At 35.4% G+C, this 17830-nt stretch overlaps 2 protein-coding genes across 4 annotated transcripts; one reads left to right on the top strand and one right to left on the bottom strand.

Annotated features, from left to right (window-relative positions):
- Positions 1–6494: 6494 nt before the first annotated feature.
- On the top strand, positions 6495–8429 carry LOC140038518 (uncharacterized). Its single transcript, XM_072083896.1, has 3 exons — positions 6495–6964; positions 7923–7991; positions 8315–8429. Exons 1-3 carry the CDS (start codon positions 6495–6497, stop codon positions 8427–8429), a joined length of 654 nt encoding a protein of 217 aa, XP_071939997.1.
- A 1866-nt stretch (positions 8430–10295) lies between these two features.
- Positions 10296–17526, bottom strand: LOC140004076 (protein INVOLVED IN DE NOVO 2-like). Of its 3 annotated transcripts, XM_072083464.1 has the most exons (8): positions 17141–17526; positions 16386–16462; positions 14984–16167; positions 14642–14823; positions 14391–14459; positions 13984–14271; positions 12282–12485; positions 10296–10704 (listed from the first exon to the last, which is right to left on the bottom strand). In XM_072083464.1, exons 3-8 carry the CDS (start codon positions 16158–16160, stop codon positions 10465–10467), a joined length of 2160 nt encoding a protein of 719 aa, XP_071939565.1. In that variant the 5' UTR covers positions 16161–16167; positions 16386–16462; positions 17141–17526; the 3' UTR covers positions 10296–10464. The 3 variants fall into 3 exon arrangements, with proteins under 3 accessions (XP_071939565.1, XP_071939564.1, XP_071939563.1); XM_072083463.1 differs by lacking the exon at positions 16386–16462 and having other exon boundaries at positions 14984–16213; XM_072083462.1 differs by lacking the exon at positions 16386–16462.
- Between the last annotated feature and the right edge of the window lie 304 nt (positions 17527–17830).

The following is a 17830-nucleotide window of genomic DNA, read 5'->3' as shown; positions in this document are numbered from 1 at the left end:
AATGAATCTAAGAGAGAAAATAAAAGAGACATTAACATAAATATATTAAAAAAAACACACATTGGGGCATCCCCAAAATCATTTCCAATACAGACCTTTTTTCTTTTCCCTTCTCCTCCAAAAAAAAAAAATTGAGACCAAAACTGTGCCCTAAAAAAAGCAGTCAAAGCTTTGGAGACCAAAGAAAATTTTGGAAAATTCAAGATAATCCGAAGAATCATGAAGCAACATATCTCTAAGAATTAAAAAAAAATGAATGATCAGAAACCTTCAATAAATGGATCCACTTCGATTCTTGTAATTTTTCCATAGATGTCAACATTGGGGTCATAGTTGCTCATACTAAAGTATTTTTTGGGCCAGTGAAAAGTTAAACCTTGGGAACATTAAAGCAAAACACATGACTGCACTTGCCAATATTTCAGTAAGAATTGATAAAAATAAGTCAATTGTTCTAAATATACTTCAAATTGAAATCATTAGGGACCAGATTTACGTTAGGGCAACTTTTGGGGACTAGTATCGCTACTTTGAGAAACTTTAAGACCAAAATTACATTTTTCCTTTGTTATCAATCATGGTATTCACATGTATTTTTCAACTCGAAGAATAATAAATGTAGAAGTCCATTGAGTATGGAAGGAGAAAAGTGTTAGGACTGGCTCAGGAATAAACAAACTAAAATTAGAACAAAATAAGCGGTATAACCGACCATATAATGGTTAGACGGTAGACACCAGCCATATAATAATTATGCGGTAAAACCGACCATATAAAAGGGTTGTGGCAACCCAATAAAGACAAATAACAAAGCAAAATAAAAGACACAGAAATTTACGTGGTTCGGTCAAATTGACTTACGTCCACGGGCGAAGGAGGTACAATATTTCTACTATGAAGAAGAAAAAATAAAAACCGTAGAAAAGTGGTTCCTAGGCCAATAAGGCACTTACAAAAGAGTTTAGAAAATATTCCTAAACTCAAAATAAGAGAACCTAAAATATTTGACTAAATGGGTTAGATGACCCAAGAAGCTAATAATCCATTTAATACTCTCTTGAATGGTGCAATTCAAATCTTCACAAATCCCCTATATTTATAGGTGAATTTGGGTGGCTTTCCTTGAGGTTCAGCCGATGTGGGACTAAAATTTTTACCACACAATTCAAAAGTTACGGCTTGACAAATCAACAAATCTCTACTTTGGCATAATTTTTAGTCCCACCAAAAACCTGCTCCACCTTCTCCACATAAGCTCTAATGGGCTTAAATCACCAACAACGAATACCAACCAAGTCCAAGCACTGCTTGAACTTGTAAATTGGAAGAGGTTTCGTAAATATGTCAGCAAGATTCTTCTTGGTATTGATTTTTCGAACAAGGACTTTCCCTTCAACAATGATATCCCGGATAAAGTGATATTTTATATCAATGTGCCTTGTTCTCTCATGATACATCTGGTCTTTAGCCAAGTGTATAACACTTTGACTATCACATTGAATTACAGTAATACCTTGATGTAGACTAAACTCGCTAAACAAACTTTTCAACCACAAGACTTCTTTGATTGCCTCGATCACAGCCATATATTCTACTTCTGTAGTAGACAAAGCTACGACAAGTTGTAGAGTAGCATTTCAATTGACAGTACAACCGCCAATGCAAAATACATAGCCTGAAAGTGATCTTCTCTTGTCAAAATCTCCAGCATAGTCTGAGTCTACAAAACCAACCAAAGTGTTATTATTTCTTCCAAACTCCAAACATGCATTTGAAGTACCTCGAATGTATTTGAGAATCCACTTCACAGCTTGCCAATGTGTTTTTCCAGGACAAGACATATATCTGCTAACAACATTGACTGCTTGTACAATATCTGGACGAGTACAAACCATTGCATACATAATACTGCCGACCACACTGGAATAAGGAACCCGTGCCATATAATCTTTCTCTTCATCTGATTGTGATGATTGAGCAGCTGATAGCCGAAAATAGCTAGCAAGAGGAGTAGATACTGGTTTAGCATTTTTCATGCCAAAACGCTCCAAAACTTTTTCAAGGTAATTTTTCTGAGTCAAGAATAACTTCCCTACTCCTCGATCTCTCTTGATATCCATACCAAGAATTTTCTTAGCTGCTCCTAAATCTTTCATTTCAAATTCACTATTTAACTGCAGTTTCAAAGTGTGAATTTCTGACAAATTCTTGGTAGCAATGAGCATGTCATCAACATAAAGTAGCAAATAAATAAAAGAATCATCATCTAACTTCCGGAAGTAAACACAACTATCATACATGCTCCTTGAATAACCATGACCCAACATAAAAGAATCAAACCTTTTATATCATTGTCTTGGAGACTGTTTCAATCCATATAAGGATTTCTTCAATAAGCAAACATGGTCTTCCTTACCTTTAATCTCAAAACCCTGGGGTTGATTCATAAAAATTTGTTCTTCAAGTTCGCCATGTAAGAAAACTGTCATAACGTCGTGCTGTTCTAACTCCAAATTATACATGGCAACTAAAGCAAGCAAAACACGAATAGAGCTATGTTTAACAACAGGTGAAAACACATCATTAAAATCAACACCTTGTACTTGACTATAGCCCTTTGCAACCAATCGTGCTTTATACCTTACATTTTCAACTCCTGGAATACTTTCTTTTTTCTTGAAAACCCATTTGCAACCAACTATTTTCTTATTTGACGGCGGCTTTACAAGAACCCAAGTTCCATTCTGATGAAGAGATTCAATTTCTTCATTCATCGCAATCAACCACTTTGCAGAATCATCACAAGAAACTGCTTCTGAATAGGTGGAAGGCTCACCAACTGCATCAGTTCTTCTGCAACAGACAAAGCATATGCAACTAAATTTGCATATCTTTGTGGTGATCGAATGTCTCTCCTTTGTCTATCTCTGGCTATGGAATACTCCTCTTCTTCTGAATTATCTTCAACAGTAGATTCAGGTGCATCTACTGCTGAATAGAAGATTTGCACTGAGAAGGACCAGAACTGCTAATATCAAGCTCCACGTGCTTCTGTGTACTATCAGTAGTACAAGGACTAGAAGACTCCTTCTTGGAAGATAACATAGACAATTCATCAAAAGTAACATCTCTACTGATTACAAATTTTGAAGATTTGGGATCAGGACACCATAATCTGTATCCTTTCACCCTCAGAAGCATACCTAAGAAAAATGCACTTTTTAGTCCTAAACTCCAATTTTTCGTCATTCACGTGCATGTATACTGGACACCCAAAAACTTTTAAATTGGAGTAATCAGCAGAAGTACCTGACCAAACTTTCTTAGGAATTTTGAAATCAAGAGATGTAGAAGGAGAACGGTTGACAATATAACAGACCATATTGATCGCCTCTGCCCAAAATTCGTTTGTCAACCCTGCATTGGAGATCATACATCTTGCTCTCTCCAAAAGCATTCATATGTTCGGCCACACTATTTTGTTGAGACGTCATTCTGACAGTGCGATGCCGAATAATTCCTTCATTTTTGCAGAATCTATCAAATTCACCTTCACAAAATTTCATGCCATCATCTGTTCTCAACCGCTGAATATGTTTTCCTGTTTGTTTCTCAATCAAAACTTTTTATTGCTTGAAAATTAGGAAAACATCATTTTTATACTTAAAAAAATAGACCCAAGTTTTTCTTGAATAATCATCAATGAAAGTCAATATGTATCTAGCACCACCTTTAGAAGGAGCACGAGAAGGACCCTATAGATCTGAATGAATGTAATCAAGAGTACCTTTTGTCTTGTGAATTGCTGGTGAACTGAAACTGACTCTTTTCTGCTTTCCAAAAATACAATGTTCACAGAATTTCAATGGCTGGGTACTTTGTCCACAAAGAAGTCCTCTTTTGCTCAGTATGCCCAAACCTTTTTCGCTCATGTGCTCCAAACGCATATGTCATATTTTGGTGATGTCTGTATCTGACAAAAATGATGTTGAAACAGTAGCAGCACCTGTAACAGTAGATCCCTGCAAAATATACAAAGTACCAGATCTGTGTGTCTTCATAATAACAAGAGTTCCTCAAGTGATTTTGAGAACTCCATCTCCACCTGAATACCTGCACCCAATAGATTCAAGAGTGCCCAAAGAGATGAGATTTTTTTTCAAATTTGGAACATATCTAACATTTGTGAGCATTCTCACAATACCATCGTACATTTTAATCTGGATTGTGCCTTTGCCAACAACTTTACAAGGGCGTTGTTACCCATTAAGACAACTCCACCTTCAGTTGATTCATATGTTAAAAACCAATCCCTATTAGGATACATATGATATGAACAACTCGAATCTAAAATTCACTCATTGTTAGACCTAAAAATATTTTTTGTTGCACAGAAAATGGTTCCATCATTCTCATCAGCTGCTATAGTAGCTTCAGCGGATTCAGTATTTTTCTAAACAAATTTTCGTTTTTGCTTTTCTTTATTTTTCAATTTAAAGTAATCAGAGATAACATGACCCTTCTTTTTACAATAATTGCACACCATATTTTTATGTCTGGACTTGGATCTACTTCTATTTTCTGTGTTTCTCTTTTCAGATCTATCCCGAATAAACAAGCCATCGGCTTGACTCCCACTAGTTTCCCCACTAATATCCCTATCTATCTGCTCTTTAGATTTTAATGCAGATTTAATTTTTCGATACGAAATTATTTCTTTTGTATAAATCATAGTATCACGGAAATACTTAAAGGACTGGGGAAGAGAACACAAAAATAATAGGGCTTGATCTTCATCATCAATTTTTGAATCTATATTCTCCAAATCCATAATAATGGAATTAAATTTATCAAGATGGGAGAGTATAGATGTACCTTCAGACATCCGAAGCATATACAGGCTCTACTTCAAATATAGTCTATTCTCAACTATCTTTTTCATATACAAAACCTTAAACTTGTCCTACATGGCCTTTGCCGAAATCTCAGTGGCTACCTCCCGCAAAACCTCGTCAAAGAGATTTAGGATAATACTGGACCTTACCTTCTTATCAATCTCAGCAAAATTTGCATCTGTCATATCTTCTGACTTTTTCTCGATTCCGTGTATTACTAGATCAATTCCGTTTTGAACCAAAATGGCCTCCATCTTGAGTTGCCACATGCCGAAGTTAACATTCCTATCGAATTTCTCGACAACCGTCTTTGTTATCGTCATTGTTGCCACAAAATCTGTAACCTGAAGTTTGTCTCAAAAAACTGGTCAAACAAATATGCAAGTCTCGTGAGCTGGCTCCACAGGGTGAGCAGGCCCCACGGAATGAATGGACCCCATGAAATGAACGGGTCCCACTAGATGAGCGAGCCCCACAGGTTGAATGGATCCCACCAGATGAACGGGCCCCAAAGGATGAATGGGCCCCACAGGGTGAACGACCCCACGAGATTAATCTGTCTTACAAAATATATCAACCAGCTCTGATACCAATTTGTTAGGACTGACCCAAAAATAAACAAACTAAAGTTAGAACAAAATATGTGGTATAACCGATCATATAATGGTTAGGCGATAGACACCAACCATATAATAATTAGGCGGTAAAACCGACCATATAAAAGGGTTGTGGCAACTCAATAAAGACAAATAACAAAGCAAAATAAAAGACACGGAAATTTGCATGATTCGGTCAAATTGACTTACGTCCATGGGCGAAGGAGGAGCAATATTTCTATTATGAAGAAGAAAAAACAAAAACCGTAGGAAAGTGGTTCCTAGGCCAATAAGACACTTACAAAAGAGTTTAGAAAATATTCTTAAACTCAAAACAAGAGAACCTAAAATATTTGACTAAATGGGTTAGATGACCCAAGAAGCTAATAGCTCATATAATGCTCTCTTGAGTGGTGCAATTTAAACCTTCACAAATCCCCTATATTTATAGGTGAATTTGGGAGGCTTTCCTTGAGGTTCAGCCGATGTGGGACTAAAATTTTTGCCACACAATTCAAAAGTTACGGCTTGACAAATCAACAAAAAGGTTAAACCTGTCTGAAGATAAGGGAAGAAAAGAGACGGTGATTTCAGCTCTGATTACATTCGAATGGAGGATTAGACTTTCAGAGGTAATCTTTGTCCAGAAGGGTTTAGAAAAATCTCTGTTTATATTGCTACTCATCAGCCATGAAGAAATTTAGGGTTTAGGGTTTAAATCATGTGCAGAATTCTTATACTTCCACTGAAAAAATCATCAGAACAAATAGTACATAATTTTGCATTTATTCCTATGCATTCTTTAGAAAATCTGAGCCACATTTATTAAGAATCTTGTATTAATTTTTCTAGGTTCTATGAGTTTTACTTTGTTCAATGGAGAGGAGTTACACGGAGCTTAAAGAGGAAAATAGAAGAAGAAGAAAAGGTGAAAAATGCCGAAAAAAATGTTAAGGCTCCTACTTGTCAAATATGCGCAAGGAAGATCCAAAAAACAAGGGAAATGAGCGGCAGAGATAGATGTATTGAGAATTATATTGCTGCAAAGGTTGATGGAAAAGTTCTCAACATAACATGCCCTCAAGTAGGATGCATAGAACAGTTGGATCAATTTGAATGCGAAAAAATCATCGCAAAAAAACTCTTTACGAGATGGTGTGTTCTGCTTTGTGAAAATGCTGTCACAGGGTTAAGAAAATGCTACTGCCCGAATCCCGATTGCTCAGAGCTGATCCTTGATGAATGCTGTCAGGAAAATCTGAGGAAATCAGAATGTCCAATGTTCAAGAAATTCTTCTGTTTCGATTGTATTCTTCCATGGAATGTATGTGAGGAGATGCATGCAAAGGGATCCAAGGAACATGAAAATGATATCTTATTTGAAGAGCTTGTGAAGGCTCAGAGATGGCCTAAGTGCCCCGGATGCCACAATCATGTTGAGCGCATTAAAGGCTGCAGCTTTATGAGATGCAGGTATTTGATTTCTCATATTCTTATTTTTGGTGTTTCACCCTGTTTTTATTGGCCATGTGAAAGATGCTTTCATTTCTTGTTGATTGATCCTATATGCATTTTAGTTCTTTTTTTTTTTCTTTTAGTGCTTCTCTTTGTTTTTCTGGCTGTTCGAGAGATGTTTTAACTTCGCTTGATGCATTGCCAAGATCAATCAAACTTCATCAAAATTCACTCCCATTGATCGATCCCCAATCCAGTTTTGTTGTTCAGGGAAACATAGAACTGCCCTTGTTTTGCTTTAATCTTGTATGCAAGGTCAGTATAGAAAGAAAATATGTCTGATGTGAATAAGAACCTATAAAATTAAATATTTACTCATTAAAAAAAAAATTGCTTAGTTGTCCAAATAAGGTTTTTTTTTTTGGTACTAGTCACGTATACAAACATTAATGTATACCAGATAATTCATAGTACTTTAACTTGGACAAAGTGGCCTGAGCTTCTTAGATTTACAGTCAGCCTAGCTTGGCCAAATTGAAGTCTCAAAAGTAAACATATAAGCATGCTTTGATGTGCAAATTTATAGAATAAAATTATCCATTCCATATAATCGTGCTTGGACAAAGGGAATGACAAATGCACTCATATTACATAACTTTAACGTGTATGTACACTTGTCTTCTTTGAACTGTGAAAATTGCGTTTGCTTGTGATACGTTATTGAATAGGCAATTTTCAATTCCACCTGGATAAGTCACGTATTAGTTGGAAACCATGCATATTGAATTATGACAATTTTCTTGGTAAATAACCGATGCTGGTGCTAATATTCTTCACAAATAGGTTACTGTTTCTAAATTGTAGCAAGTTCTCAATGCACTGATACTGATAAATTGGCAATGCAGCTGGTATTCTACAAATAATTCCTAGTGACAAATTTGTCTTGTAATTGTCGTTAAAGTTTCAAGTATTGTAGAGGAATCATATACTTCTTTGAGAATTTGATGCAACAAATGTTTCAAGGAGAAATTGCAGATGGGCACTGGTACTAGTCATGAAATTATTAACTGCAAATCTCTTTGGTTTACTTTTTTCTATTCAAATATTATATTTGCATGTATAGATGAAGGAAGCAAAGGTACAGGTCTCTTGTTCACTTTCCGTGATTCAGTTAACTTGTTTTTAGCTTGGTTTTGCCAGATTTCACGCTATCAAGTATAAAAAAGAAATATTTTTTACCTCAAGTTTCTTTATCGCAGTTAATTAAGTATGTATATATAGGTCCCTACCTGAAAATTTCATGGTCTGCAATTTTACCTCAAGTTTCACTTATTAATTCTCTTCAAGCTTGTTAAATTCTTTATACAGGTGTAATACAGGATTCTGCTACAAATGTGGAAAACATATGCAACCTGTTGTGTTAGTGGTGTGGAGCGGTGCAGGTGCGACAACTAAAGATTTCACTGAGTGTGAAGCTCATTGAGTGTGGCGTATATAGTTTGATGAGATCTTGTATTGAATGATTACATAGTTTCATTAGGTATCTATTTGACAATGTCTTTCAAGTTTTACTTATGTAAGACACTATTTGGCATCTATTTGACATTGTTAAAAAAATTGGTGGGAGATAAACTTGACCAAAAACTCATTTGCCAAACAGGTCCCATGATCTTCTATTAAAAATCTACAGTTCTTTCGTCATTTTCTATGTAAGATAAAACGGTTTTTCTATTGTTGTACCATATCCTTTTTGTTTTCTATTTTTGAGGTTTTCGTGCCACTTTTTTAATATTAAACACATCCTTGGGTTAATTATGTGCAGTTTGTGTTATTTTTTGCCTCTGTTGTGGAAAAATTGAGAATCCAATTGCATTACATGTTTCAGTGTCTAATGTGACGGTAATAGAACTATGGTTATTGTTTTCTAGGCAATCAACAGGAGGAATAAGGCCTTAGAAATCTTGATTTCTTAAATTGCGGAACAAGTGTACAAAGCTTTGTGTCAGCTTATGTGTGGACAGGGCAGATGTATGAGGTATAATGCCAATAGATTTTTGCTATTTATTTTTTAAGGCACAATGCCAATAGATTGACTTACCCAAAACCTAATCCTCAAGGAGAAAATTCAAACTAAAATATACTGCATGTTACTGTTGCTAGTTTTGTATAATTTTGACTGAGGTATAAACCAGGCTGTTCCACAATTATTTTTTATTTTTTTTTAATGTATGGCCTGGCTGTTCTCTTTAAAAGAACTTCTTTTTAGTTTGGGCAATTTGATTGAGGGTTGAATCATTTTCCAGTAACATTTGACCATTTGTCGCCAACCTTTACTGCAACTTGATTGTAAACCTCACAACTCAGTAATAGCTAGGTATTATGTACTTGATTAATTTTTTTTGTTGTAGTCTTGCTGCAATGTCAATATATATTACTTCGAAAGGGAGCATGATTGACAACCTAAAACCGATTTGGATTGCTCATACAGCTTTTGGAAGGTGAGAAAAGGAAAGAAAAGAAAGGGACTGGAAAGAAAGTTTGCCAAAATCATATCATGATTAAAAGAGAAATCATTTTAGCATTTGATCAGTCTTAAGGTGATGTTTAGGGAAAGGAACATTGTATCATGCATTCAAGTTGAGGATGTATACGCATCATTACTTCAACTTTAGAATGATGGTGTTATTTGTTGGTGACAATCGTGGAAAATTAGCTTTGTCAGCCATCAACTATGGGAAATCACAGTGATGGTTTATGAAAATTAGCTTTTCCAAATATTTTTGATTGCGTATCACTAGGACCATATGTTTGAGGTTCTTCTTGATCACTCACCAATACAATCGTCATATTAGCAACTGAATTCGAATACACGATATTTTACAAAGCAGTGATCAATTCTTACTAATTAAATTAGCTCTAAATATGATTCAATATTGATCAAATTATTAATTCTTACTAATTAAATTAGTGGATACTATCAAATATTAGTTAATATTTTTTATAATAATTATTTTATCAAAAGTACTCTGAATAAAATAATATTTTACTTTTGATACTTTTTGATAGTATTCAATTATTCATATAAATCTAAATCCATAAATAAAATAATATCAAAAGTATCATATCATAGTGATAAAATTATTATTATTATAATTGTTTATCAAATAACAGGTATGGACATACAAAATTCGACATCTTTTTCTTATAATTACATTAGATAATCTTATAATTCTATAAGTAAGTAAATTAAAACTCATTACACAAGGGCATTTTTGAGTATTATCCTAAAAACAAAGCAAGATAGCAATTCAATCGGATTCAAAAATTAGAAAAACCCCACACAAGAAACTGCAATCAAAGCATTAACCATTTAGCAACTGAAAATTAGTCTCTAACATGATATTGAAATTTTTAGCCAATGTTCAGCGTTCCCCCGTACAGTCTATCTCTTCTTCCTATCCATTCGTTCAATGTGCATTAAACAGAAACAAAAAGCCAAAATGAATATCCATATCTCCTTAAGTGTACGTAGCTCTCTTGCGCTTGTTAACCTTCCAGAGTTTTAATATGTGCTCCACTCCCTCTCTTAAAGATGCTGTTCTTCCTGCTTTTAAATTCCATAGTTCAGGCAGAGGATATCTTCCACTAGGATTGTACTCATTCATTTCATCTAGAGCTTTAACAACAGCCTGGTACACTTCGTCACCGTATTCATCCTTTAGACTATTCAACTTTTCGTCATTCTCATCAATTATTTCCTGCATGATCAGATTCAATGAAATCAACCAAGTTAGGAAAACCGAAAGGCAAAGAGGATTGCCTCAGCAGACTTAGGTTGTTCTTCCCATAGCAAGAAAATCCAAGTGCAAAATAAATGTATATGAAATTTATGACGTCATTTAAAACAATAATGTATTTAAAACATACACATAATCAGGAAAATTATTATTCGAAAAACAACGTTAATTCCCTGATACTAACAAGGGGAGAATTAAAGCCTACAGTCTCTTTTCTCCTTCCACTCCCCTCCTCCACAAAATTAAATCCATTCCTCAATCTCCTATTCCTGTATACATTACTTGGTCAGAGGGGATTGTGTTACATCATGCTGGAATCTGTTACAAATCCTTCTGGAGGGTTCTTCAGTGAACCATGAAAACATTTAATTTATCTAACTGAACGCCAAATATATGCGCAACCCATGGTCAATTCATGAATCTGTTTGCTGCAATTAACACCATATTTTGGTCGCTATTAAGAGCTTATGAAGATGTTGATTTAAATAAAAGGAACAACGTTTCATGAAAACGTTCAGCAATCAGCCTATGTACCTTGATCAGTTAAATGATTCACTGTAACAAGCTGAGAAACTTAGTTCAGTGGGTTCATGTGTACAAACACATCAATAGATGCATTTTATTTTTCAAAGCAAAAAACCACCCCCCCCCCCCCGGGCATGTGTTTTTCCCCCCTCGTGTGAAGCACATGGAAAGACAAATAAGATGATTCAACAACTAAACTAGGCAAAGGTCTGAAGAGCAAATTCGGAGTTCACTGCAATGTGAAACAGTCAATAACAGAGGTTTTCCCCACCCTTCGTTCCTAAAAACTAAATGGGGGCATGACTACCATCACATTAACCAAAACTAAGGATGTCCTTAACACTTGAATTTCTTTTGAAATATTTAAAGCAACACATCGTGGATGCTGTTAAGTTACTCCCAAAAGATATAAGGAGCAACTTGAAGAGATTATTTTCATTAAATAATTATTGCTTTTTCCAGAAAATACAGGTTTAAGATGGGGTACATAGACGAGGCATATGTTTATTCATAAGGAGTGAAAGAAAGCAATAGTTTAATTCAAACACTAATATTTGATGTGATGTACAGGTAGGTTTACATACATTCTTATATTCTAAAGGTAAATCGGCAACTAAAATTTTCCTAAACCCTGTATATTCTCAACAATAAATTCCACAGGTGAAAATTCATAAAATTACAGTAAAGGACAGATCAAATTATAAACAAAAGAATTGTAATTTAAATGCATCCATGAGTAAGTAAACATAAATATGTCCACAAACTGGAAGCGAAGGGTGCCAAATGTTCTCTCTTCCATAGGCAATGGAAATGGTGATTAAATATGAGTGAATCATAGATTCAATTGCAACAGCCAATATTAAAGGTAAGGAAATAAACCATAACCAACTCAAAGTCAATCTGTAAACCAACATTCCGGCAGGTAAGCAGCACGTCAAGTCGCCTTTAAGAGGTGCTGTGCAGGAATAACAGAGATTAGATACATCTCGAATTGGCTATTAAACCACACATACCTTGGCATTTTCTCCATCAATGATGACCCTGTATGGATGCCAGCTTGGATCCCTAAGGTTATCTTCCCACAAGGAACACAATTCAATTGCTTTCTCAGCTGCTTCAGTGTGCGAAAATTTTCTCTCAGCAGCACTGTGAAATGGCTTCTCATCCAGCTCTCCCATTCTCTTGACATGTATAAATGCACGGCTATCTTTCAACCCCTACACAATATATGTGGTTGACGACCAATTAGCTCTTGCAAATATTTGAGCATCACACTGCTTCACACTTCTCGTTTGCTTTTTTTTTCATAGTCCATTTCAAACCAAACAAAGTAGTCTAATGCCAAATATTTGTCTAACAGAAGAGACAACATCCATCCATGCACACACACTGTGCAACTATCAGCTAATCTTAACAAAAAGTAAAGCATAAGCATTAATCTTAGTTTAGGATCATGGTTTGTAAGTGTTTTACAAGTTTTCACATTAAAGGGATGTTGGTATTCTGCAGCTCCTGTTGGAAAATTTAGCTGATTCTTGATGAATAACACTAGGATTTTAATATCCTCTTAGAATCAGAGTCTAACTATTAGCTTAGATACACCTAAACATTGAAGTCAAGAATTATTTTTATGTAGTCTCCTCTAACAACCACAGATTCAACTTGAGAATGTTTTTCTTATGAATTGTTCTTGAGGATGCAAGGATTTGATGTTGCAGTCTGCATTTAGACAAACATCACTTAAGTACAGATTCACCCAGTAGCCATCAAATAGAGACCACCATCATACTAGCCCTACATCAAGATTTGAGTTTCTAAAGGGGACCCACAACGCACCAGTCCACACCACCTTCTTATTCAACTGTTTTCTGATCTAAAATAACTGCAGAAATAACACTTATGTGATACAAGGGACAAGAAAAGGAAACGGCCAAAAGAAAAAAGAAAAAAATGGAAACTGCCAGTGTACACTAACATGTTTACCTTTTGTACTCCCCCATTTCTTTTAGCTTGATTAAAAGGATGCCATAGAAAGGCATTTCATGCAATTATTGCATGAATAATGGAAAGGCATTTCACCATCTGCAATTAGATTAGCACTCATTGGACTGGAATAAAGTAGAAGTGTAATCTTACCAATAACATTTTTTTTAGAACCGTAGAGCCTGATCATTTGACTAATCCCAAGCACAACACAAAGAAGACAAAGGAAAAGAAACTCAGAAATCTCTTCCTGTGGTATTTAGTTATTATATCTAGCAGAGTGGCCAAACATAATTGTATACTCCTTGGATTTGCAGCAAATTCTTCTGTTTTTATTCACTTAAACCCTTCAATTCAATAATTATCTCATCTAGTCAAACTTATCTATAAAGAAAAGGATAGAAAATACTGAAGCATATGAATTAAAATGGGCATATATTCTTATCTCTAAATACTTCTTCCATAAGGAGAATTCTATTCTGAAAACACAGATTGCCTCAAGGAGAAAATTTCCTGTAATACTAAAGGGTACAGAAATTGACATATTTATAGGCACATAGCTATATACAATTCTGGTCTTCTTAATCCATATTATCCCTCATGTAATTACAGGAAGATAAATACATTCTTAAAGTAAAATATCAGGCATGGTTGGATAAAGAAAACCATTTATAGACATATAACTGAGCAACAGAGGGTAGGATTTAAAGAAGAATAGTAAATAAGTCATACATTTATTAGCTCCTTGCGTGCTTCCTGCACTTCGTCATTGGTCTTCCTCTCCTTGACAATGAGAGCTTGATTTATTGCCTCCAAAGCATCAAGTTCCTCTTCCTTCTCTTTGAGCTCTAATTCAATTGAATTCATATTGTTCTCAGCTTCCTTGTCACCTTCTTCACCCATGTGCTTCATTACTTCTGCAGTGCCCTTCAGGCACTCTATTTCCAACTCAAGCTTTTGCTTTTGATCAAGTTTAGCCTCCAAATCAATTATCCGTTTATGAAGCTCTTCCTTCTCTCTCTGCACAGCAAAACAAATTAATTAAATAAAGCACCAATCTTGTTGAAATCCTACTGAATTTTTCTTTATTTCTTTCGTCTCTTTGTAAGGCATCCTAATGCAGCAAAAGCATAAAGCACCTTTTGGTCTTCAGCCAACTTCCACATTTTCTCATCTGCCTTCTTTTGCTCCAAAATTGCCCTCTCATTCTGCACATTACAACCATCTTTACTTTTCGTCATTTCAAAAGTTGAATAAACTATTACACTAGGAAATAACTTTCATTCTTAAAAACCCAAAATAGCTTTTGAAACCAACGAGCATGTATGGTCAAACTTCATATCACTCAAAACTGAAAAGCAATAGACTGTACAAGAACATGATTACATACCATTTCCTGCTGCTCATCAAGCTTCTTTTTCTCACTTTCATTTAAAGCTTGGCGGTACTTCAACTCTTTCTCCCGCATTTGAAGCTCACGTCTCCTAGCTTCTAAGGCTAATGTACTCTTCTCGTGCTCACTGACAACATGTTGGAGCTGCTCACAATGGTCCTGCTGCATCTTTTTCATCTCTAGTCAACAAAAGAAAAATAATGTAGTTGAACTCCAATCACACAACTGCATAATGAAACATAGAACTGACAATTTTCTTAAATTTGAGTCTTGTAAAATGACAGTATAACGAAAGCTATATAAATCAAGTATGGGACATAGGCATTCAGAAATACATACTTTCATAATGACCTTCAATCATATCTTCTTTTTGCTTCATTACATTTCCCATGAGAATTTCAGTCCTGCTTATCTTTTTTTTCATATCTTCGCATTTCTGATTTTTAACTTCCAGTTCATTAGTCAAGCTGCACACAAGCTGGGTGTCTTTCCTTTTATCTTCTATTTGTATGTCTGAGACAGTCTTCAGATCTCCATTTCTCCGGAGATAATCTCCAATGAGCCCCTTCAAATGATACTCCTCATATCGTGCAATCCAAGCAAACAGCCCACTATTTTTGTGCTTTTTTGCATACCAATCTCTCTTCCCATGTAGATCCACTTCAAAAGCCTTCTCAAATGTTATAGCATTTTTGAATCCATCCCAATCCCTATTGAATTCTACTATGGCAAACCCAGTGTGACCCTTGAAATTCCATAGTGGATGGACTCTCACAGGGTTATATCCTTTACTTATCCACTCCTCTCTCAGCTTTCTACCACTTTCAGCAACATACTTACCATTCTTAAGCTCAACTGGAATGTTTGCAACCACAGCCATCCAAGGCCAAACAATAAGATCTTCTTTGGCATTGCGAGTAGATGGTTCACAAGATGTAGCAAGGGATACAGGTGGCATACTTGGAAAAGTACTTTTTCCAGGTGCTGCAACTGATTTGGCCCTACTAGCAGGGTCAGTCTCCACATTTTCAGTTCTTTCAGCTGACAAGACAACATCTTCAATGTATTCATCTATTTCTACACTATTTCTTTCACCAGAGGATCTTCTGGCTCCAATGGTTTTACCGCTTTCCAAATGCACAATTTTGTGAAGTCGTGGGGATGATGTGCTCATAACGTCTTTACAGCTGTATATCTGTTCTGGGCTTCTTCCATTCGAATGCGGCTCTGCTGTGTCTTCAATCCGTTGCAAGTATTTAAGCAGTCCCAAATGCCTAGCTTTTTCTCTAAAACTAGAACTCTTTGACTCTCTACCAATGCGACAAGAATGCCTCATGAGCTCCTTGAAATCATATTCTTTCCGTCTACAATCTGGACAGTATGGACACCTTAAATAATTTCCAGAACCTCGGATTCTGACCTTTTCATCTCTTAGTTCCTTGTAATACCTGTACTTCAGCTCTTCCAACTCTGAATCCCTCCTACTGTCAATTCTTTTATCTCTTCTAGGAGACATTGTCAATCTAACATGGCATAGAACAGAAACCACATGTCAATCGAGCAGGTTCACTGCAGAATGCAACTATACCAGTTCAAACCAATAAGACGAAACAAAAAAAAAAAAATGAGTACAAGGGAAACTAACAGGTAAGCCCATCAAATGAATTCAAATTGTTCATGTTTCATAGTACCAAGCCAAGAAAAGGAAAGCTTTCGCATGCTCTTTACATGGTTTCAGTACCTTGGCAGTCTATTCCCCAATCAATAAGTATTCATTACAAAGAATGATCAGAAAAGGAACCACCCACCAGAAAATCTCTGTCCCACCAAAACCAAAAGCAAAAAAAATTAGAAGTAAACATAAAAAAATGGTAAAAACAATAGAGCAAAAATCCATCTTCTTTAGGAAGTTAGCAATGAGAATGAGAAATCGGTCCTTAAAGTAATGCAAAAAATTGTCAACAAGAATAAAGCATGAATAAATTTCACACTCTATTACCTATCAATTTATTTGGTTCTCAAGTGACAAATAGATTAAACCCCAAATGTAAGCAGAAGAAAAGGACTTGGGAAAAGGGGAGGGAGTAATTCTCATCCATTGACAACATTTCCACAATCAAAACAGAGTCTTTACTCTTCACCAAAAAAACTGGAAAACCCTACTAACAGAATTGGATAATCACTTAATATATAAAAAATATATCTATCAAAAAAGGAAACGGAACAAATTCCCAAACCCCAGAAAGGGGAAAAGAATAAAATATTCAGCCAAAACAGAGTTTTACTCTGTTATACAGAAATTCAACACATCTCGATCACCCAAACAGAGCCCATGTGCACCAAAAAGAAATGCGCAAAAAACCCCATCAGCAGCATTCGATCATTACATAAACAAATGAAAAATGCTAAAAACAAAAAACGTTTCACAACCCCAGAAGAAAAAGAGCATCAATTTACGAATCGAAAGCAAGTACTTCATTCAAAAAATCAAGGTACCTCAAAAATGAGAGATTTCCCTCAAGCAAATCCTAAATCACTAAACCCTACTCAAATTTTTCAGGGTTTTGAAGATTCCACCAAAAAACCAATTTTTCCTGTTGAAAAAGATCAAATTTCACTCCCAAAAAAGAAAAAATAGGCCAATTTCTCCGCCCACCCTTCACATTTTTTGGTAGCCGTAGATGCGATATTTTTTCCACGTCTAGGGTTTTTGATAGAGAGAAAAAGGGAAAATTCACAAATTCGGGATTTTGATGAAATTTTGAAAAGTTTTAAAGCAGTAAAAAGCTTTAGTTGGCTGTAATAATATGGCTATAGGACGAGCGTGAGAAGTGTGAACTGTGGAGCGAAACCCGCCAAAAACTAACCAAAAACGGAGACATGATTTTTTTGTCATTTTCCTTGTATTTGTAATTTTGAGGTATTCTTTTCTATTTTTGTAAACTGACGGGGACGATGGTGGTTCTTGGGGTTCAAACTTCAGTGGAGTGTGTGAGATGCACTCGTGGAAATTTGTCATGTGAAGGGTTAAGATGGGCGCGTAAATCAGACGTAGATTGAGAGGAGGTTGGTGATGATGCTTGGACATTATTAGAGAATAAATTGGCCTTTTTGGTTAAAATACAATAGTTTACTATAAGTAAATAGAAATACTAACTCATTTTTGATAAGATAAAATTGGCTCAC

The sequence above is a fragment of the Coffea arabica genome, chromosome 3e (genome assembly GCF_036785885.1).
Source record: "Coffea arabica cultivar ET-39 chromosome 3e, Coffea Arabica ET-39 HiFi, whole genome shotgun sequence".
Classification (NCBI taxonomy): domain Eukaryota; kingdom Viridiplantae; phylum Streptophyta; class Magnoliopsida; order Gentianales; family Rubiaceae; genus Coffea; species Coffea arabica.
The sequence above is the reverse complement of the archived record's forward strand: the minus strand, read 5'-3'. Positions and strand labels throughout refer to the sequence as shown.